General features: G+C 42.0%; 1 protein-coding gene across 1 annotated transcript in view; it reads right to left on the bottom strand.

The window, feature by feature from the left end:
* Positions 1-23,484, bottom strand: part of obscnb (obscurin, cytoskeletal calmodulin and titin-interacting RhoGEF b) — a gene marked incomplete at both ends in the record, with an annotated part of 88,086 nt that overhangs the window by 48,183 nt on the left and 16,419 nt on the right. Inside the window, 22 exons of the mRNA XM_080725756.1 lie at positions 4,018-4,284; positions 4,704-4,970; positions 5,410-5,676; positions 6,113-6,379; positions 7,375-7,641; positions 8,296-8,562; positions 9,263-9,529; positions 10,203-10,469; positions 11,037-11,303; positions 12,627-12,896; positions 13,379-13,648; positions 14,019-14,285; positions 14,588-14,854; positions 15,368-15,634; positions 15,902-16,171; positions 17,793-18,059; positions 19,743-19,847; positions 20,577-20,738; positions 21,737-21,890; positions 22,309-22,421; positions 22,503-22,769; positions 23,208-23,474. Of these exons, the coding sequence (XP_080581882.1) occupies positions 4,018-4,284; positions 4,704-4,970; positions 5,410-5,676; positions 6,113-6,379; positions 7,375-7,641; positions 8,296-8,562; positions 9,263-9,529; positions 10,203-10,469; positions 11,037-11,303; positions 12,627-12,896; positions 13,379-13,648; positions 14,019-14,285; positions 14,588-14,854; positions 15,368-15,634; positions 15,902-16,171; positions 17,793-18,059; positions 19,743-19,847; positions 20,577-20,738; positions 21,737-21,890; positions 22,309-22,421; positions 22,503-22,769; positions 23,208-23,474 (5,349 nt within the window). The remainder of the gene's footprint in view (positions 1-4,017; positions 4,285-4,703; positions 4,971-5,409; positions 5,677-6,112; positions 6,380-7,374; positions 7,642-8,295; positions 8,563-9,262; positions 9,530-10,202; positions 10,470-11,036; positions 11,304-12,626; positions 12,897-13,378; positions 13,649-14,018; positions 14,286-14,587; positions 14,855-15,367; positions 15,635-15,901; positions 16,172-17,792; positions 18,060-19,742; positions 19,848-20,576; positions 20,739-21,736; positions 21,891-22,308; positions 22,422-22,502; positions 22,770-23,207; positions 23,475-23,484) is intronic.

Here is a 23,484-nt window from a genome sequence, read left to right as displayed (position 1 = left end):
AATATACTACATATATTAATTTAATTGCAACATGAGCAGAGGGTAAAGCAAGAAGCATGTAGCCAAAGTCACTCTGCCCATTACCTTCTACTGTCTCAATGATTTCCTGCCGCTTGACTGCGTCTTTGGCAGCAGTCGATGGTGTTTCAGGTTTCACAACTGCAATAACAGACATAATATTTGTAAAGTCCAATTTAACAAAGTGTAGGCCTATATATCATCATTTGCAAGTAACATACAAATGCTTCAGATATACCGGTAAGCCTGATTTATACTTTGTTGTGTACCTGTTTAAGACACCAAAAATAGTAGATCTACAATGTAAGTTTGTAGATCGTCTATTTTTGTGTGCAACATGGTGTATAAACTAGAAATGGGCACTCCGCTACAACATACATTTATGGTGCCCCCTATGGGCAGAGGTCAAAGCACTTTGGAGGCGTGCTCTGTGGAGGCCCCTCAACATAAAATTACAAGTTGAGGTTGATTGGATGTTGTGTTCATGATATATAATATGGAGTATTTTGTAGTTGTTAGAAATAGGCCCCTTACAGCAAATTACAGGTCAAAATATGGCATATCAAACACTGTTCCAATCTAGTTAGGTAATTACGTAGAAATAAGCATAGCCTATATGAATAGTTTTTATTTAATTTAGTCTTGGAGCTTGTTCAAGAGTTATACGCCAAGCGAGCTGGTATAGCACAACCATGAGGCAGATTTGAAAACATTTTCCTACTGGAAATGTTATCACGTTGATTGGTCCAGTGGTTGGAAGATTAGCTCCAGTATCACTCAAACACAACTTTCTGGCCTGGCGGAGATAATCCAGGCATTAGTCTCTGCCTACCTTCACCTCCCTTTTGGGTCTCCTGTTTGTTGGCTGCAACCGTAGTTAAAGTCTTAGCATCTGCAAAATTGTACATCAAATCAGCCACTGAACACCAAGACGTCAAGGGATTCATTTGAACAAAACAATTGATGTACATAATATCGTAAGTGGCAAAATATGGTATAATCAAGTTATGTACAGTAGATATAGTACAGTATGTGCCAAAAATAAAGCAATGTGCCATCGCCACATCACAGAGTAGCAGCTAGCCATGCAGTCAAAGGCACCATTTTCAGACAGACACACCAATAATGTGGTACAATAATGACCACCAGGAGCATGACCTCCAATCTGCCGAAAACATTCAAGCAATGCCAACTATGAGCACTGCGCAAACAACAAATAAAGCAATTTGCCACAGTGAAGCATCAATCTTCTAGTCAAATGCAATGAGACAACAGATACCACTGCCATATCTAAAGAGCCATTTTGCCATGACAGAAAGCTAGAGCACGTACTGCAACAAAAGCTGTAAACAACATACGGCCAAGGTTTAAACTTAACTGCACAATGGTGTCACTTGCTGAAAATAACAGATTTTCAAACTAAAAACATGTTAGGATGCACCACATACATTTGATGGGAAATCATTTATTCAGCGAGTGACACCAGTGTGCAACGGAGCATGAATTTGGCTGCAAATGCCAACAGAGCAATAACAGTGGAGAGTGTATAAGCCAAACTGCTGCTAATGGGAATCCTCCCATACCTTCCTCTTTGAATTCCATCCTGGACTCCAATGTGGCAGCTGAAGCAGCCATGGACGTCACACTCACAGCTGTGATGAAACATTCAGAAAAGTTGAAAGTCATGAGGCATGACATCATCCAGGATTATGATAACCACGGATGACCAGTTTAACAGAATTACTGTCAAATTGCAAAATCAGTTGTGTACCTGTTTAACACACCAAAAATAGTAGATCTACAATGCAAGTTTGTAGATCGTCTATTTGTGTGCAAAATGGTGTGCACTCAAGTATAAACTAGAAATGGGCACTCCGCTGAGCGCATATCTCCGCCAGGCTGGGTGGCTTACCCAGGCCTAGTACAACATAAACATACTACATTTTTGGTGCCCCCTATGGGCAGAAGTCAAAGCACTTTGGAGGCGTGCTCTGTGGAGGCCCCTCAACATAAAATTACAAGTTGAGGTTGATTGGATGTTGTGTTTATGATATACAATATGGAGTATTTTGTAGTTGTTAGAAATAGGCCCCTTACAGCAAATTACAGGTCAAAATATGGCATATCAAACACTGTTCCAATCTAATTACGTAGAAATAAGCATAGCCTATATGAATCGTTTTTATTTAATTTAGTCTTGGAGCTATTGTTCAAGAGTTATACGCCCATCGAGCTGGTATAGCAAGCACAACCATGAGGCATTTGCCTACTGTATATGTTCAAAGTATGACGTTGATTGGTCCAGTGGTTGGAAGATTAGCTCCAGTATCACTCAAACACAACTTTCTGGCCTGGCGGAGATAATCCAGGCATTAGTCTCTGCCTACCTTCACCTCCCTTTTGGGTCTCCTGTTTGTTGGCTGCAACCGTAGTTAAAGTCTTAGCATCTGCAAAATTGTACATCAAATAAGCCACTGAATACCAAGACGTCAAGAGATTCATTTGAACAAAACAATTGATGTACATAATATGGTAAGTGGCAAAATATGGTATAATCAAGTAATGTGCCAAAAATAAAGAAATGTGCCATTGCCACATCACAGAGTAGCAGCTAGCCATGCAGTCAAAGGCACCATTTTCAGACAGACACACCAATAATGTGGTACAATAATGACCACCAGGAGCATGACCTCCAATCTGCCGAAAACATTCAAGCAAAGCCAACTATGCGCACTGCGCAAACAACAAATAAAGCAATTTGCCACAGTGAAGCATCAATCTTCTAGTCAAATGCAATGAGACAACAGATACCACTGCCATATCTAAAGAGCCATTTTGCCATGACAGAAAGCTAGAGCACGTACTGCAACAAAAGCTGTAAACAACATACGGCCAAGGTTGAAACTTAACTGCACAATGGTGTCACTTGCTGAAAATAACAGATTTTCAAACTAAAACATGTTAGGATAAGCCACATACATTTGATGGGAAATCATTTATTCAGCGAGTGACACCAGTGTGCAACGGAGCATGAATTTGGCTGCAAATGCCAACAGAGCAATAATAACAGTGGAGAGTGTATAAGCCAAACTGCTGCTAATGGGAATCCTCCCATACCTTCCTCTTTGAATTCCATCCTGGACTCCAATGTGGCAGCTGAAGCAGCCATGGACGTCACAGCTGTGATGAAACATTCAGAAATGATGAAAGTCATGAGGCATGACATCAGCCAGGATTATGATAACCAGGGATGACCATCTTAACAGAAGTACTGGCAAGATGCAAAATCAGAGCCAAGCCATGAATTGGTAAAAGCACCATGGAACACAACTCACACCACCTGTGACTTGATATAGATAATAATGATACACTGTTTTTTTGCAACATGAATCCCACTAGTCCGATGAAAGACAAATTATAGCCAACATACAGTAGAGACAAGCTTCATCAACAACACTGAACGAGAAGCACTACTTTCCAGCAGTATGGGTATGGTTACAGAATAGTATATGTAAGCCTATTCTTCAAAACAGAGCAGGAATTCTTCAATATAACCTACAGTAATCCTAGATATTTTGGTTATCCTTTTTCGGGCTCATAATAAAAACCCTGGAGGCTTTGGGATACAGAAATACTAAATCTAAAGAAAATGTACGCCAACCTTTAGACTACCATAGCTCTGAGCACTCAGCAGCAAAGAACAAAGTACAGCAAGGTAAACCAATGTGGTAATCCTGTGAATCCCCAAAGAACACTGATTTTCTTCAACAACTGTATATTCTACAGTACACCTCTAGCTTGACAAACAGAGACAAACATAAAAAACACCAAAAAACAGTGAGAGACAGGACATGATGCTTTAGACAGGACAACGACATGAAACACTTATTACCATGACAAACAAACAAATTTCCCAACGAACTGCATCATTCAATAAATCCATTTGTGGAAAGCTTGAATGTACAGTATTATAGTTAAAATCACTAATCCCGGTCCTACCCTTGATCTTGATGCTTGCTGTGGTCTTCTGGTCTCCACACACACAGCTGTATTCTCCACTGTCTTCTGGCACCACTTTGCTGATCAGGAGTTCGTTCATGGAAGCTTTCTGTTTCATCTGGTACTTTTCTCCAGACTTCAGCACCTGTGTTCCCTTCTTCCATTCCACAGGAACATCAGGTTTAGAGAGCTCACAGTGCAGAGTAACACTGCCCCCTTCCTCCGCCTCCTGGCTCTCCATCTTCTGCTTGAAGGTCACTGGTTGAGCTGAAGAAGTGTTAGCTGTTAGTATATACCCAATGGCAAAGCTACTGTACAGAATCCAGAAAAAGATTTGAAATATAAAATACGTAATACAGTCGCACCAGCCCAATCCAAAATCCAATATTATAGGATCTACATAACCATAACAAGACAGACATAAAACATGGAAACAGACAAAACACAATCCATAATGATGACATACCGGTATCAGACAGTATAGCCAATTGCAGTAAAAGTAAAAAAAGAAAAAGAAAAAGCAGACATGATGAAATGATTGTATAAACCACAGCATCAGCTGAAGCAGAGCTCCAAAACAAAAACTAGAGATGTTACACCTATGCCACATGCTATGCGCTGTATAGGGCTCAACCTTGACCTTGTACTATGTTTTGTCTTTATATTTTTCCACATCTTCTTCCTACCCTTGATGTTGATGCTGGCTGTGGTCTTCTGGTCTCCACACACACAGCTGTATTCTCCACTGTCTTCTGGCACCACTTTGCTGATCAGGAGTTCGTTCACGGAAGCTTTCTGTTTCATCTGGTACTTTTCTCCAGACTTCAGCACCTGTGTTCCCTTCTTCCATTCCACAGGAACATCAGGTTTAGAGAGCTCACAGTGCAGAGTAACACTGCCCCCTTCCTCCGCCTCCTGGCTCTCCATCTTCTGCTTGAAGGTCACTGGTTGAGCTGAAGAAGTGTTAGTTGTTAGTACTAAATAGCCAATGGCAAAGCTAAGATATACTGTAGCATACAGATTCCAGAAAACAACGTTAATGCCTATTGCAGTAAAACAAAAACTAGAGATGTTACAACCACGAAACATGCTACTGTATGTACTGCATAAGTATAGGGTTCAACCATGACCTTGTACTATATCACCTTATCCTTTGACAAAAAAAAAACAACTATAATAGCGCAGCTCATGTGCCAATTAAGAAATCAGATGAAATCCGTCCAGAGTTCTCAATGTTAAAGACAAACAAACAACCAGACAGACAGACAGATGCAGGCGACAACAATACGCCCACACCACTGGGTGTGGGGACAACAAATATTTTGAAATCTGTAACTTTTTCTACATCCATAGTCCAACTTTGTTTTACGTCTATCCACATCCTACTCCTACCCTTGATCTTGATGCTTGCTGTGGTCTTCTGGTCTCCACACACACAGCTGTATTCTCCACTGTCTTCTGGCTCCACTTTGCTGATCAGGAGTTCGTTCACGGAAGCTTTCTGTTTCATCTGGTACTTTTCTCCAGACTTCAGCACCTGTGTTTCCTTCTTCCATTCCACAGGAACATCAGGTTTAGAGAGCTCACAGTGCAGAGTAACACTGCCCCCTTCCTCCGCCTCCTGGCTCTCCATCTTCTGCTTGAAGGTCACTGGTTGAGCTGAAGAAGTGTTAGTTGTTAGTACTAAATAGCCAATGGCAAAGCTAAGATATACTGTACCATACAGATTCCAGAAAACAACGTTAATGCCTATTGCAGTAAAACAAAAACTAGAGATGTTACAACCACGAAACATGCTACTGTATGTACTGCATAAGTATAGGGTTCAACCATGACCTTGTACTATATCACCTTATCCTTTGACAAAAACAAAAACAACTATAATAGCGCAGCTCATGTGCCAATTAAGAAATCAGATGAAATCCGTCCAGAGTTCTCAATGTTAAAGACAAACAAACAACCAGACAGACAGATGCAGGGGACAACAATACGCCCACACCACTGGGTGTGGGGACAAAAAATATTTTTAAATCTGTAACTTTTTCTACATCCATAGTCCAACTTTGTTTTACGTCTATCCACATCCTACTCCTACCCTTGATCTTGATGCTTGCTGTGGTCTTCTGGTCTCCACACACACAGCTGTATTCTCCACTGTCTTCTGGCTCCACTTTGCTGATCAGGAGTTCGTTCACGGAAGCTTTCTGTTTCATCTGGTACTTTTCTCCAGACTTCAGCACCTGTGTTCCCTTATTCCATTCCACAGGAACATCAGGTTTAGAGAGCTCACAGTGCAGAGTAACACTGCCCCCTTCCTCCGCCTCCTGGCTCTCCATCTTCTGCTTGAAGGTCACTGGTTTTGCTGAGGAGTTTTTAGTCGTTAGTAACCAAACGAAAGCAAAAGACAAACACATGCCATGAAAGATGGAAAGACTGTTTTATCAACTCAATAAAAAAAATCTAACATAGATTGTTGCTGGCCTTTGTGGTTGCCCAAAATGATCCAACCTTAGTATGGCATATCATTTACAAAATGTACAATTTATCCAATAGGCTATATGATACGCCAATGTGACATTACTACAAACGCCCTACCCATTTTCTTTTTATTTGCATTTTCTTATCACATACCCAACCTTTATTTGACCTAGGTAAGAGGAGTGATACAAGTACATAGATGGTGATGAACTTGTGCTTATTGATGAGCTGCCATTTAACACCTAGGCTAGGGTATGGATGATATGACAGCTGTCTGTCACTGCATCAGACTCTGTGCTTAAACATTCTTCTGAATCTGAAGTCTAGAGCTTCTACCATGGACTGCAACAACATGGCTGATTCGGATAATGTGGTAGAGTTCTCAGCTGAGGAGACATTGGACTTTATCCAGGCCCAAAGAAACCAAAGCACAGAGTGGGAAAAAGTGACCTTTGATGGCTCACAGAATAGATGAGTAAGGGCGAAGTTGGAAGCCAGCAGCACATGTTGTTTTCAAACAACTCCCTTCATACTCTGTCAGGAAATCCTAGCGGGACTATCTTATTACACTTAATTTAGATTTCTCCACGTGTATCACTGGGCAGAGAACAGTGATTGTCTGGATATGCCACGGAAGCACAGTATGGGGCAGTATGTCATTTTAATGATGAGGCCTTGCATTGATATGCGCAGCACCTATATTTTCAAACACATGGCCTTATCTAGTTCCAAAGACAAGGAGAGATTAGTATTTTCAGCAATGTAGCAACCATGGTGGCATGCTTGACATGTTTCTTCTCTGCAAATGGTTTGATATGTTTCTCCACAACTTCAATTTTCTTTTAAAAATAAAAGAATAAAAGAAAATCCTCCTCCTACCCTTGATCTTGATGCTTGCTGTGGTCTTCTGGTCTCCACACACACAGCTGTATTCTCCACTGTCTTCTGGCACCACTGTGTTGATCAGGAGTTCGTTCACAGAAGCTTTCTGTTTCATCTGGTACTTTTCTCCAGACTTCAGCACCTGTGTTCCCTTCTTCCATTCCACAGGAACATCAGGTTTAGAGAGCTCACAGTGCAGAGTAACACTGCCCCCTTCCTCCGCCTCCTGGCTCTCGATGTTCTGCTTGAAGGTCACTGGTTTTGCTGGAGAATTATTAGCGATTAGGCTCTAGTGATTGAAGTCATTGATCAAAACCCCAAATATCAGAATTAAATGTCTAGAATATAATGAAAGGGAGAGGTTAGTGCAATAACACATGCCAATTAGTATCAACACTGTCATCAGCTCAACATGCCAAAAACTCCAGGAAATTACACTAAACAAATAGGTGAAAATTGGATCCACGTTTCAATACACTTTAGATACAATGACAGGTTTGGTGCAGAGTTAACACATATCCAAAAGAGAAAATAGTCAACTAAAACATGCAAGAAAACGAAAATCCAAAATATTACAGACAGACAGGTTGACAAGACAGTATGACACCTCAATCTGACAAGAGACAAGACACACAACAAAATGAGTGAAAAGCAGATCCACATTTCAATACACTTTAGATACAATGATAGGTTTGGTGCAGAATTGACAAATATTACAAGTTTACAACATGTGTCATCTGAAACATGCAAAAACACAAATCCTAAAAGAAGGCATACAGGCTTATAAGCCAGTATCACACCTCAAGTTGACAAAAGCCAAGACACACAACATATTAGTAAAAATTAGGTCCACATTTCAATTAGAAAGGTTAGATACTGTACAATGACAGGTTGGTGAATTCTAAATCCTCCTCCTACCCTTGATCTTGATGCTTGCTGTGGTCTTCTGGTCTCCACACACACAGCTGTATTCTCCACTGTCTTCTGGCTCCACTTTGCTGATCAGGAGTTTGTTCACGAAAGCTTTCTGTTTCATCTGGTACTTTTCTCCAGACTTCAGCACCTGTGTTCCCTTCTTCCATTCCACAGGAACATCAGGTTTAGAGAGCTCACAGTGCAGAGTAACACTGCCCCCTTCCTCCGCCTCCTGGGTCTCGATGTTCTGCTTGAAGGTCACTGGTTGAGCTGAAGACGTATTAGCGATTAGGCTCTAGTGAATGAAGTCACTGATCAAAACCCCAAATATCAGAAAATCAATGTCTAGAATATAATGAACGGGAGAGGTTAGTGCAATAACACATGACAATTAGTATCAACACTGTCATCAGCTCAACATGCAAAAAACTCCAGGAAATTACACTAAACAAATGGGTAAAAATCGGGTCCACGTTTCAATACACTTTAGATACAATGACAGGTTTGGTGCAGAGTTAACAGATATCAAGAGAAAATAGTCAACTGAAACATGCAAGAAACGCCAAATCCGAAACATTACAGACAGACAGATTGACAAGACAGTATGACACCTCAATCTGACAAGAGACAAGACAACACACAACAAATGAGTGAAAATCAGATCCACATTTCAATACACTTTAGATACAATAACAGGTTTGGTGCAGAATTGACAAATATTACAACATAAATGTGTCATCTGAAACATGCAAAAACACAAATCCTAAAAGAAGGCATACAGGCTTATAAGACAGTATCACACCCCAATTTGACAAAAGCCAAGACACACAACATATTAGTAAAAATGAGGTCCACATTTCAATTAGAAAGGTTAGATACTGTACAATGACAGTTTGGTGCAGAGTTAACAAAAATCATCGAATTTCTTCTACCAACAAAAGTGAATTTGAATTCTAAATCCTCCTCCTACCCTTGATCTTGATGCTTGCTGTGGTCTTCTGGTCTCCACACACACAGCTGTATTCTCCACTGTCTTCTGGCACCACTTTGCTGATCAGGAGTTCGTTCACAGAAGCTTTCTGTTTCATCTGGTAATTTTCTCCAGACTTCAGCACCTGTGTTCCCTTCTTCCATTCCACAGGAACATCAGGTTTAGAGAGCTCACAGTGCAGAGTAACACTGCCCCCTTCCTCCGCCTCCTGGCTCTCCATCTTCTGCTTGAAGGTCACTGGTTGAGCTGAAGAATTATTAGCGATTAGGCTCTAGTGATTGAAGTCATTGATCAAAAACCCAAATATCAGAATGAAATGCCTAAAACATAATGAATGGGAGAGTGCAATATAAAAGCATCAACACTGTAGCACAACATGCAAACAACTCCAAACAATGACCCTAAGACAGTATAGCTCAATCTCACAAAAGACAAGAGACTAGACAAATGAGTGAAAATGGGGTCCACATTTCAATACACTTTAGATACAATGACAGGTTTGGTGCAGAGTTAACAAATATCCAATAGAAAATTATAGTCAACTGAAACATGCAAGAACGCAACTCCAAAACAATATAAAGACAGCTGGAAAAGACAGTAGGACAAGAGACACAAAACGAATAAGTGAAAATGGGGTCCGGTCCACCTTTCAATACACTTTAGATACAATGACAGCCAGGTTTGGTGCAGAGGCAACAAATACATGCAAGAAAATAGTCAACTGAAACATGCAAGAAAACACAAATCCAAAACATTACAGACAGACAGGGTGACAAGACAGTATGACACCTCAATAGAGATAAGACACACATCGTATTAGTGAAAATGAGATCCACATTTCAATACCAAGCCAAAATGACATGTGAACAATATGACTATACCAATGAAAGTTCATCTGAATTCTAAATCCTCCTCCTACCCTTGATGTTGATGCTGGCTGTGGTCTTCTGGTCTCCACACACACAGCTGTATTCTCCACTGTCTTCTGGCACCACTTTGCTGATCAGGAGTTCGTTCACGGAAGCTTTCTGTTTCATCTGGTACTTTTCTCCAGACTTCAGCACCTGTGTTCCCTTCTTCCATTCCACAGGAACATCAGGTTTAGAGAGCTCACAGTGCAGAGTAACACTGCCCCCTTCCTCCGCCTCCTGGCTCTCCATCTTCTGCTTGAAGGTCACTGGTAATGCTGCACAACCAATGTTTGTTGACATTTTAATTTAAGCTTACATTTGTGGTTTGCTACTCTACACTAAATTTGAAACCCTAACAATCTCATCGTGTTTCTTCCGGAAACAAGATAGTGAAAAAGCTATGTTCCCTATCCCATTTAGACCGGAACCCAAAAACGTAACTATACCGGTACCATTCAATCTGGGGACCCCGTTCTTTTGTAAAATTTGAAAAAATGTGTGACATTTTTCAGAAAACGTAGGCCAGGATTTAGAAGCGTGTTTAGAATCTGCCTCAGGTCTACAGGTAAATGGTCTACAATCCTTCCACTTCTGGTGTTTTGTTAGCAATAACTATACGCCATGATTTATCCACATTCAACCTGCTGTTTGTATTTTGGGAACGTCATTGAGGCAGAAAATGTCAAAAATAGCAGATCTACAAACAATGCAATGTCTTGTGAGCTATAGATAGGCTATTTTTTGACACACAACATTGTATGATACAATAAGGCTTAAGTGGTTAAACTGACATTGCTGGATTTCTTCTTTTGGACTCTGACAAATAATCAACGAATCCGTACCAGTGACTTTGACATCTGCAGTTGTCTTCTGGTCTCCGCACTCACAGGAATACTGTCCACTGTCTTCAACCTTCAGGTTTTTGACTTGGAGCTGGTAAGAAGTCTCCCTCTGTTTCATTTCGTACTTCTCCCCAGCTTTGAGAATTTCAGAGCCTTTCTTCCACTGAACTGTGACATCAGATCTTGATAACTCACAGCAAAGCGTAATGGTCTCTCCTTCCTTTTTATCCTGGTTCTGTAGCTTCTCTTTAAAACTGGCAGGCAGAGCTATGGTAGAATTAACAAGTATATCTCCATTAATTCAAACAAGAAACTCAATACTTTGGGCTGTGATGAATGGAATGGAAAACTGTTCAAAGTGAATCGGGCTGATGATCAACGAACAACTTGTTTGTTTGTTTGTTTTCTAACAGATTATTTAAATCCCAGGAAATATGTTTTGTGTACAAATGATCAGAAACATTTTTTCAAGACATTACGGAATGTGTTCTCCAGAATGTTTACACCAGTTCTAAAGAGGAAAAGGTGTTGAATACAAACACAAGGCAAATGTTGAAATCAAGACACACATGCACACAGTCCCAAAACAGTAACAATAAAACAAAAAGAAAAACAAGGCACTGTTTTCAACTAATTTAGACTTTGGGGGCCATATAATTACTGTCTGGTCCCTAGGGCTAAACTGTTAACAGCAAAGAGATGGGAATCCCTCCTAATGCCTACATTCAATGGATTGAGCTGCAAAATGTTTATGTTTGGCACCATTGGAAAAGGGTAATTACTAAGCACTTACTAAGCCAGATTACACAAATAGCGGTGACAGAATCATGAAAGAACCACATCCATATTAAAAAGCAAAAAAGCTAAATCCTATATACCGGTACTACTAACACAGCAATAATAATCCTATGACCAAAATAAAACAGTTACAGAATGTATGCTCTGGCATAAATGCTGAAAAGTGCAAATAATAAATAGTGAAAATTACATAATGCCCCTTCTTGAAATTGTATTTTCTTTTATTGAACTGTCAATGTTTTCCCTAGTGGCACATTGAACAATAGCAGGGTACCCAGCTTGGATTACTGCACAGGTGAAAAACATTTTAAAAGGCTGCCCATGACCTTCCTCAGAATCATAACACACCGCTATGGAAACTATCATTCCAAACTGATCTGGGGTGTGGACAGGCTACTGCAAATGATTCTTAAGCAGAGAACCAGAGACAGTCGCAGCAGGCGAAGTTGCACACCTGTAACTTCTCTACCCAGCAGTCACACAATGGTATGTTGTTTGTATTTGTGTTGGAAACGTGCAGTGACAGAGGTGTATATGGCACCAACACCAATTATAGCACAATCATTCAGAGGTGTAATGAAACATGCCCCAAAATCAGCAATCTGAAACCACACTGTCAAGCATACGCTACACTACATTGTTAGACACCACCTTGCTTAATGTAGAATGATCAAATTCAGTTTCAGATTTGGGGATGCTACGCGCAGTGCAGGAATGTAAACAAATAAAGTAACTGCTAAATTGCTAATAAGTGTGTAAATGATTGCCTAAAAGCAATCATGTGAGTCTTACCTTTGACCTCCAACTTGCCCTTGGTGGTGGCTCCTCCAATGACCTCACAGCTGTACTCCCCAGAGTCCTGAGCGGTGATGCCGTGGACGGTCAACGTCATGACCTTATTTTCTTGGCTGATGTCATACTTCTCACTCTTCCTGATGGCCTTGCCGTCCTTGGACCACCTTACAGTCATGTTAGCCTGTGTGACTTCACAGACGAACACTGCATCCTCCCCATGGCTTGCACTAACGCCCTGCAGTCCCTTTGACACGGATGACGCTTTACCTGCAACAAGAGTCCAAAGGATGTTCATTGCTTTACCTCAGTGTACACTTAATTGACAGTTATGGCAATGTAATATTTATGGTCAGGGTTAGGGTTAGGGTTAGGGTTAGGGTTAACGATTCTGATTTGCACGCATGCCTCCAGGTTGGGGGCACGCATGCAAGTGGCTAAATATGTATTTTTAGACACAATAAGCCCATTCCCAAGATGCACTGCAATATTTCATGGGAAGATGTGACTTAAGGGGGCTGGTGTAAATAGTAACAAAGAAACTGCCGGCTTAATGTGTCTAAAAAGACATATTTAGCCACTTATACGTATGCCACCACCCACTGAAATCAAAATACAAAAATCGCTAAAACAACAGAAAGCAGTAAATGAAAACATTTTAACGCTCATCTTTTCTTTTCTCTAATTACAATCTAAAATGTGAACCCTTGTAGTAAAAAAAAAAAAATCCTTTAAATGAAAAGATATCTTACCTTCAACTGCTAATGTTGTCTTGGAGCTCAGGTCATTAATGTTGAAGGTCACTTCACCAGCATCACCAGGGTAAACATCGTTGATGGTTAGCATGTGCTTGCGGCCTTTAGTGGTGACCTTGAAGCGTCCTCCGTTTGTAATGGTTTGGCCGTTCAGCGTCCATGTAAACTTGTCAGTGGTTTCCCGTGACAGGATGCACTCAAATGCACACGACTCTCCTTCGTTCACCTCCACTGACTTCAGCCATTTGGTGATGCCGATGCCGATTTCTAACATGGAGGACAGAACATATCGTCACTGTCAGGCAGAAACCTTGTATCTCCAGGTTTCAAATTTGTGTTTTTCCGTAAATGAAAGCCCTACTTCATCCTACAATAGTGTCGCACAAAACTAGTGAAAATAGCTGATCTACAAGCACGATGCGAGGCGTTGTGTGCTTGTAGATTGGCTATTTTCACTATTTTAAATCATTTTTTAAATTATAAATACAAAACAAATGGTTGTGGACATACAAGGTTTCCACCCGACAACGACAATACAATAACTGAGTAGCAAAACATGGTGGATAAAATGGGGACATACGGTAGCAACAGACACCAAATGTCTTGTGAAATGAATTTGACGTCAAATAATACCAACCTCTCACGGTGACCTTTGACTTGGACGCCTCAGTTCCCAGGTCGCAGGTGTACTCTCCTTCGTCTTCCTTGGTGACGTCCTTAATGATCAGTCCCAGGGACTTGCCTGTGTGCAGGAGCTCATACTTCGGCCCAGCCTTCAGGACAGTGCCATCCTTCTTCCATGTGGGGGTCACCCTAGGCTTGCAAGCCTCACATGCCAGGGTTATCATGCCTTTCTCCTCTCCAACAACATCGTCCAGAGACTTGAGGAAGACTGCACGTTTCTCTGGGGAGTTATAGGTGAGAAGAAAGTTGAGCAAGTTTGCGGGAAATATTTAGTTCGCACCTCCTTACCTAATCACTTTCAACCTGGCATCCCTATTTTGGGGCATTTTGGGCATGTCATTACAGTAGTCTAAAAGAAATCTAAAAAACTGATCAAAAACAGAGAAAATAGCTGATCTACAAGCTCACAACGTCACATTGAGCTTGTACATCAGCAATTTTCATTCCATAACGTTGTAAGGCAAAGAATAAATAGGGCTTGTGGTAAGATGTGGTTAATTAAGTAATGAGTCCTGTTCTTACCTTTGACCTTTAGTGTGACAGATTCTTTCACCTTGCGGACTTTGAAGGTGATGGTGCCGCCATCTTGAGGCGCCAAGTTCTTCAGTGTGAGTTTGTGCAGTTTTCCGTCGTGTGTGATGGTGTTGACCTCATTGGTGCAGAGCCCCTTGTCATTTAGCAGCCACTGAACCTCTTCGTCTGCATAGTTGATCTCACACGTGAACACAGCATCGCTATCTTCATCTACCTCAGTGTCCACCAGGTGATTGGTGATCTTTATTTCACGCTCTGGTCAGGAGAAAACAAACAAAATGTTTTAAAAAAGGACTGGGAGTTCCTCTCCGTACCTATGATATGATTGATGATTATGTGATTTTGTCCTAGACCTTGACTGTGACCTTGAACTTGACCCAATGTTTCTCCTTGACCTTGATTGTGAACTTGACCGTTGACCTTTCAATCCTAAATGTCTCTTCAGGGCAGCCTACTGATACTCTACTCCACGTTTCAGAACAATCTGTGTATCTGTTCTCTAGTTCATTTACACACAAACACACAGACCAAGCATGCTGCGGCCAGAACAGCAGGGAGACAGAGATTATGTTCTCACTCTTTAAACGTTTTTGTTTGGTTAAATTAAAAAAGACAGGAAAGCAGCTATCGTGTGCGGACATTCCCTTTTCTTCACTGGAGTCATTAATCTTCGGATTCCATTTTGATTGGCTTCCAAAGTTTGTGGTAGGGGTCCCTTTAAACATCAAAATAAACTGGTGAAACACAAAGGGATTCGCAATACTATACCTTCCACAGTGAGTGTGCCTTTGGTTTCAGCAGGTCCAGACACACAGCGATATTGTCCACTGTCTTCTCCAGTCAGCTTCTGGATGGTCAAATGAGCCCTCGCTGCATCTTGCTTCATGGTGTATTTGTCTGATGCTGCCAGGGGTGTTTGACCTTTGAACCAGCTCACCTCCTTGAGTGCAGCAGAAAACTTACAGCTCAGTGAAGCTGAGCCTTTCTCCTTGGCCTTCACATCTTTAATGGGCTCTGTAACCTCAAGAGGGCGCTCTAGAGAAACAAATAATAGTTGTGAGATTACTTTTCACTTCTCAAATGCTGATGATGGCCATGTGCTGACACACATCCATTAGTGTTCAGGGACCATTTTGCTGCCCATGCAGTCAAGGCAATAATTGATATTGTGTGCTGGTACAGTATTTCCTTCCACTAAATTAAGTTTCACAGACAAACACCATAATCATGGTAAGACTTTGTCTTTGCATTATTCATACATTAAAAATCCAAACATTTACTTGTTAAAGTTCACATTTTTACCTTTGACAGTGAGTTGGGCCACACACTTGCTTTTGCCAGCGGTAAACTGCACAGGGCCTGTCATGGATGCTTTGGTCTTTTTGAATGTGAGTCGGTGCATGGTGCCTTCTTTCTCCATCTCCACGTCAGCGCTCTCCTGCACAGCGACTCCGTTCAGGGCCCATATGGGAGGCTTCACCAGCTCCATGCTGATTTCCACTTCGAAGACTGCAGCGAAAGGCTCCGTCACCTCTACTGCACTGAGCTCCCGCACAATGCTGATAGACTGCTCTGGAGACGCCATAGATAGAGAAGGGTTTAAGCTGCATGTGTGTGTGTGTGTGTGTGTGTGTGTGTGTGTGTGTGTGTGTGTGTGTGTGTGCGTGCGTGCGTGCGTGCGTGCGTGCGTGCGTGCGTGCATGCGTGCGTGTGCGTGCGTGTGCGTGTGTGTTTGTGTGCGTGTGTGCTCACACACACATTAAAAAATATATGTGTCTATGTCCTATAAAGCAGTGGTTCTCAAGCTTTTCAGGCTGCGACCCCCACAATAATCATATATTAACTGGAGACCCCCCCACAAGAGTTGATGCATTACATTTTGTATAACACAGTTATATTGTGTTATATAATATATGTATATATTATTTTTAATTTGTCATTTTAGAGGTATTAAAAGGTCCTTAAATTTACTTTAGAAATGTGCAGATAGCCTCTATAAACTTAACCTTATGTTGGTTTGTTCACTGTTGAGTGAGAAAACAATGTTGCCCATTAAGTTTATCATCTAGGGACCCCCCCAAAATAATTTGGGGACCTCCCTGGGGGTCCCGACCCACAGGTTGAGAACCACTGCTATAAAGTAAGAACAGATTGACAGACTGTGGAGAAAAGGAATGAGACACTGGAGATATTCCTTTTCTATTTGTAAGGTTCTATTTCAGGACTAACGGTTCGATGCCAGGAGCATCTTCATCAGAGTCATGATGACTCTGATGTGCTCCTGCTCCCTGTGCCTCATTCCATTTGGCTGCTGATATGCTCCTGAGATGCACCTGACCTGCTGTTAATTGTTTCATGTGCGGTGGTACTCCCTCTCTTCAGATCTGTGTTATGAGTAATGAGTCACATTGTTTCTGTGGCAAAGAAAAATGTGAAGACTCTGCAACTTTGTGTACCATTTCATATAGTAAAGATTTACTATTGGATATTTGCCATAAATATTTGCCGTAAATTACTTGGCCAAGAATTCAGCAGAAAGGTTATACATTAATTAGATTAATGACCGTCACCCTGTAATGGCATGAAGCTGGTTTTTGTTTGGTTTTGCCTGTGCTGGCCAGCGTAGGCATGAAGTTAATTACAGATCCACACGCTGTGAATGAGGTTTTGTAACAATAAAGCTTTCTTGCCTTTGGCATGTTTAAATGGTGGTTTATTTCCTTGTAAATTGATTAAAGTGATTAAACATAGTAAGTCCCATATTATTATTATTGATGACATTTATCTTTTATGACACTGAGGGGTTGCAGAAATGTGTTCACATATTTCACCATGCTACATACTATGACTGCAGATTAGTAGAGATGCTAAGACAGACAGACAGACAGACAGACAGACAGACAGACAGACAGACAGACAGACAGACAGACAGACAGACAGACAGACAGACAGACACATAGACAGAGAGACAGATAAGACAGATAGACAGATAGATAGATTTATTTTATCTATCCATCTTCCTATCTTTTAGGCACCTCATTGTCTGATGGCATGAAATCAATGATTTTTTGGAAGAACTCACATACATAAATGCCCTACACCTGATCATATAAATGAATACACGGGAGCTAACCCAAACACCATGTCTACATTATAGTCCTCAAAAGAGCTCGGTCATCTTCCACCTGGTTACCTTCCACAAGAAGTTTACAAGATGTCTTGTCATCGCCCGCGTCACAGGTGTAGGTGTCTTCATCGCCCGCGTCCACGTCGTTGATGGTGAGGTAGCGGTACACGCCTTCACTTCTGATCTCATGCTTCTGGCTGGGCTGGACCTCCTTCTTGTTCTTGTACCACGTGACCTTCGCACTGGCGCGAGACACTCGGCATTCGAGGTAGCCACGATGCGTATACATCGCTATCTTATCCCTGAGCCGCTTCACAAACTTGACAGGCAGCTCTACAGTAACAACAACACCGTATCAATCACCAGAGTCGTTATCATTAGCATTAACATGGATGCAATAAAGACTGCCAATGCCATACGCATCGTCAAAGCCACACTAATATTAAGGACAGAGAATGATCAAGTCCAAATCAATTTAGAGCCATAGTATGCAGGTCTAATAACCCTAACCCCATTTGATGGACCATCCTTCCGCCCTTACTGTACTTTACACTGAAGCTAAAGCAAGTGGCAAGCGTGGTATATACATTACTTCAGCTTAGTACCACTTATGGCAGAGTTAACATTGCTGTTAATACAACAAGGGAAAGTGTTAAGAGTTAAATTATGTATTATGTTTATCCAAACCACTGACCTCATACTCATATTATCTGAAGAAATCCCGGCTCATTTAATAGGAGAGTTAACATTCAAACATCTTAGACAACTACAGGTCAACAAACCTTTAAATACTATATAACCAAGTCAAAAGTCAGGAAACCGACCCCAAGCCCACCACAAATGTAACGAAGTCACAGCTCTCCACTCATAGCATTACCCCAGTTCAACAAATGTAATGCAATGGAGGGACAAGGACTGACAGATTCAGAGATCTCCAAATATGGGTTTATCGTCAGATCGACGGTGGGATGTAGGTGTGAGGGCCAAGAAGCGGCCCGAACCTCTAGTTTTAGAAAGCTAAAAGGGAAACACATGCAAGGAAGGCCTGTGGGATTCCATGCTAGAAATACCAGAATGCCATATCCATTTAAGCATGAAAGTGTAATGTCCCAAAATGAACTCGCTTGGTAGATGGGTTTAGACTCAAGTCAGTCTGAGGACAGAACAATTTCTTCAAAGGCTCTAATTTGTTATAGATTATTAATATAGTATGTAATGGATTTATTTAAGATTGCCCATGACTGAAATACTTAATTTTTTTATCCATCAGTGCTGGCATTTCCTTACACCACATTATTTTTCACAGACCACCACAATAATCATGTTAAGTCTTTGTCTGCATTATGCTGACAAGATGTCCTTAGATTTCTCCTCTCCCTACACCTTCCTGTCTAAGAAATAAAGCCAAAAAATGCTGGAGAAAATATAATAATAATATAAGAGGCACAAAAAAGCATTTTGTTCTTCATTGCCATCAGATCATAACCCAATGAGGCATAAAGGCCTGAACGGATAACATTCATAAATGCAGGATGCAAGTGGATATCTTACTTGACCTGACTAAAACGTCAGACTGTTACACCAGATTAACTACTTGAGCAAGAACACACTATAATAATAGATAATATTAGGTTGCATGTAAGCATTGCTATTTCTACTACTGTACATACCACATAGTAACTGGTTTAGTTACCTAACTGCAACCAAAATGGTCAGAATTACAAATGAATGATGATTATGAATTATAATCCTATGTGACTGCCTGACTCCTTTAGTCAAGTTGGATAGATAGAGATCATCTATTTGCATCCTGCATCTAAAAGCATTGTCAATAAACGAATCTGGAAAAAAGGACATTATGTAATTTCAAGAAACCAAAAGCAAACTCTAATTGTTTTATGAAGTCAATGTGAAATAAAAGGTTTTGCTGTATGATGTTGTGCAAGTTAGACAACGGCTTGGCACATGCTGCATTGTGTGACATAAAGCCAAGCTGAAAAGACTGAGTTTGTTTACCTTTCACTTTCAGTTTTGCAGTTGAAGACGCTTTGTCAGCTGTGAATTTAATCTCGCCCGCGTCCTCTGGAGTAACAGACGGGAAGAGCAGCACATAGGTTCTACCTGCATGGGGACATAGAAGACAATTTGTAAGAATACTGTATGTCTATGTGGCGGAGAGAGTCGCAGCCCCAGCCTGAAGCCTCAAAAGTCTAGTATCTGCCCTTGTTCCATAGGGATATCCCTTTGGAGTAATGGTTAAGATATTGGACTTTCACACGGAGACCCGGGTTCGAAGCCGGGTGGGGAGGTTCGGATCACCTCCGCAGGGCCGTTTTTAGCTATAGGCGGACTAGGCGGTCGCCTAGAGCGCCAGCCTAGAGGGGGCGCCAAGGGGGCGCCGAAATGGAGGGAGTGGACCCAAACCAGCCCAAAACCGACCCAAAACCGACTAAATTCACGGCAAAACCCGCCAGCGCGCGCGCGGGAGTGGGGGGGCGCATTCGAGAGAGCTCGCCTAGAGCGCCGATTAGGCGCGCTACGGCCCTGCACCTCCGTTACATTGGTGCTGTGACCTGGATCCGGGCTTCCCCGTAGGAGGAGGTCAAAGGGGGGTGAGTGTGGCGGAGAGAGTCGCAGACCCAGCCTGAAGCCTCAAAAGTCTAGTATCTGCCTTCTGCCCTTGTTCCATAGGGATATCCCTTTGGAAGTAATGGTTAAGATATTGGACTTTCACGCGGGAGACCCGGGTTCGAAGTCGGGTGGGGAGGTTCGGATCACCTCCGTTACATCTATCAACAACAGAAGATAACACAAGGACTGCAGCGCTGTATTATTTGTATTGTGCCTCACCTTCTTGTCTCATCTTGATGTTGTCACCAGCTTTGAGTTTGGTGCTTCCTTTGTACCACAGGCAGTCCACTTCATCATGTGATATTTCACAGACAAACGCAGCGCTCTCCTTCTCCGTCACCTCCACGTCCTCCAGCTTCTTCACAATCTTAATATCTCGTGCTGGAAGAGAAAACATGCTTAAGACTTCCTACTATGCAGCATTACTATTAACCAGTAAGACTCCCTAATCGGGAGATAAGCGACCGTAGGTGGACGAATAGGTACCGGCCCCGGCTGTCCCGGACGCTCCTAGGCCGAGTTAGGGCATTTTATGTGAGCTGCAGTGGAGGGGGTCCTCCACTGGGGGCGCCACCACTTTTGCATCCGTTCTGGAGCACCAGGAGTGGGTGGTCCCCAGGAATTCCCCGTGAGCAGCTCCGTGGGGGTGGTCATTTGGTCATTTTTGCACATTTGGTCATTTTTTACACCTGGGGGTCCCCCAGAGACCTGGGGGTCCCTGGAGCTCCGGGGGTCCTTGGAGGTAGTAGTTTGGCAGGTAAGGAGTGTGTGTGCAAAAGTTGGCATGGATGGGGGCAACGGTTGTGGAGATATGAGCAGGGCAAAAGTATGACGTGTGACTTATGACTCACGGACGGACATCTTTTTACACCTGGGGGTCCCCCAGGGACCTGGGGGTCCCTGGAGCTCCGGGGGTCCTTGGAGGTTGTAGTTTGGCAGGTAAGGAGTGTGTGTGCAAAATTTGGCATGGATGGGGGCAACGGTTGTGGAGATATGAGCAGGGCAAAAGTGTGACGGACTCACTGACTCACTGACGGACAGCCCGTGGAGGTTTTGGTAGTAAATGCGACCTACGGTCGCAACTAACACTTTTGAAAAAGGGAAAGAGCACCAAACGATGGTGTCATACCGTCACTGTCAGTGTCACTGTCAGACAAGTTTGTAATTCTTTTTCTCACAAAGTAAAGGTCTGCTTCATCATACAAGGCTGTAGCAAAAAAGTCGTGAAAATAGCCGATCTACAAGCACACAACGGCGTTGTGTGCTTGTAGATCTGCAATTTTCACTAGTTTAGTTCATTTTTTAAATTATAAATACAAAATGAACGGTCTTGGACATACAAGGTTTCCACCTGACAACGACAATATAATGGCAAGTACCGTGAATCGTGAGCTTGGCTGATGTGTTGTCATCAGTGGTGCGACAAATGTAAGTGCCCTGGTCCTCTGGGGTACACTTGTGGATGAGCAGAGTGCGTTTGCGGCCCTGAGAGTGGATGCCAATGTTCTTGCCTGGTTTTAGCTCCACATCGTCCTGTGGAGTAATTGGAATTTAAGCAATGGTATGGGTTAATAAGCCCATTGCCACTTTTGTGAATTTTCTGCTATCTAAAGGCTAAAATCATTTAAAGGGCTAGGCTAAACTTGGTACATTGTGATATTTACGAAGGTGTGTCAGTGTACAAGCATTGACACTACTAAAATTATTTAAACTGGCATTTGGCATGATCACATTGGCACACGTACATATAAAAATACCATTATTATTTATTAGTAGCTGCTATGTTGCCAACATCCCACTGTACCAAAATCAGTAAATTATGTTTAACCTTTAGTGGATAGAAAACTTACAATATGGGCTAGGGTTTAGTCCCTCTTTAAAACCAAATAAATAAAGCAAATAATGCTTCAGGGTTACTGTATATATTTAGACATACATTATGATTTCTCACCTTGAACCACTTAACATCCGCATTGGTTCTGGATACTTCACATTCAAAAGTGACTTTGTCCTTTTCGGGTGCGCTGATATTCACCAGAGGGCTAGAGATCTTGGCAGGAGGCTCTGTAAAAGCAACATTTATTTGTCCACAAGTCCAACACGAGTCACGACACAGTAACTAACAGAACTAACCGAAAATCATACCTGTGACAATGAGTTTGCCAGATGTATGAACACCGTCTGCTTGGAAGGCAATCATTCCTGCATCTTCCATTTTTAGTTGAGACAGTGTAAGAGCGTGCTTCTTCCCCAGAGCTGTAACACGGCAGTTAGTCCCTGTTTTTATCTTGGCCCCATCCCTGGTCCATGACCCTTCAACATCAGCCTGGTTGAGTTCCACCTCCAGAGTTACTGTCTCTGTCTCATGAGCCTTGGTTTCCTTCAGGCCCTTCACTACCTGTATTTTTCTCACTGAAAAGAGGAGGAAATATGAGTTAATTACAGTGCTTTGTTGAATACTTGATCCTGCAGTCTGTCATTCCACAGTTCTGCCTCTGTTGATGATGCTATGGATATTGAAGCTTTTAGCTATTTAATGTTGGTAAGTAGGCCTGTCATAAGCAGGATAATGTACAATGAGCCAGTCATCATTACAAAATAAACTACTTTCAGTTGAAGCAGAACCTCCACTTGGCCCTTTATATTTTGCAGTAATAAATGTGTCATTCCACATTATCGCTTACTTGTACAGTATGAATGCAGAGGTACTGTAAATCATACTGTGTCGTACCACATTAATCAAACATGGATGCAAAATAAATGTGAAAATGTGAGGGTGATTTATGATGGTAAGTACTTGAATAAAGCAACCAATGAATACAAAATGTTGAAATGGAAAGTCAATCTTACTCTCCACGGAGAGTTTAGCCTGAGTCTTGTCGTCCAGAGTCTCACAGGAGTACAAGCCCCGGTCAGCAGAAGTCACACTCTTAAACACCAGACTCTGTTTGGCTCCATCCACTCGAATCTCCATGTTTCCTCCAGACTGCAGCACTACGCTGTTCTTCATCCACCTGACCTCAGACGATGCTTGACTCAGCTCCACCTCCAGCTTCACCTCAGACTGCTCTTCTGCAGTCAGGTTTTCCAGTTTCTTCTTAAAGGTCACCGGTACATCTGCAGAGAA

Source organism: Nannobrachium achirus, assembly GCF_963921795.1.
Source record: "Nannobrachium achirus genome assembly, chromosome: 5".
NCBI classification, from domain to species: Eukaryota; Metazoa; Chordata; class Actinopteri; order Myctophiformes; family Myctophidae; genus Nannobrachium; species Nannobrachium achirus.
This window is presented reverse-complemented; position numbering and strand designations above follow the sequence as displayed.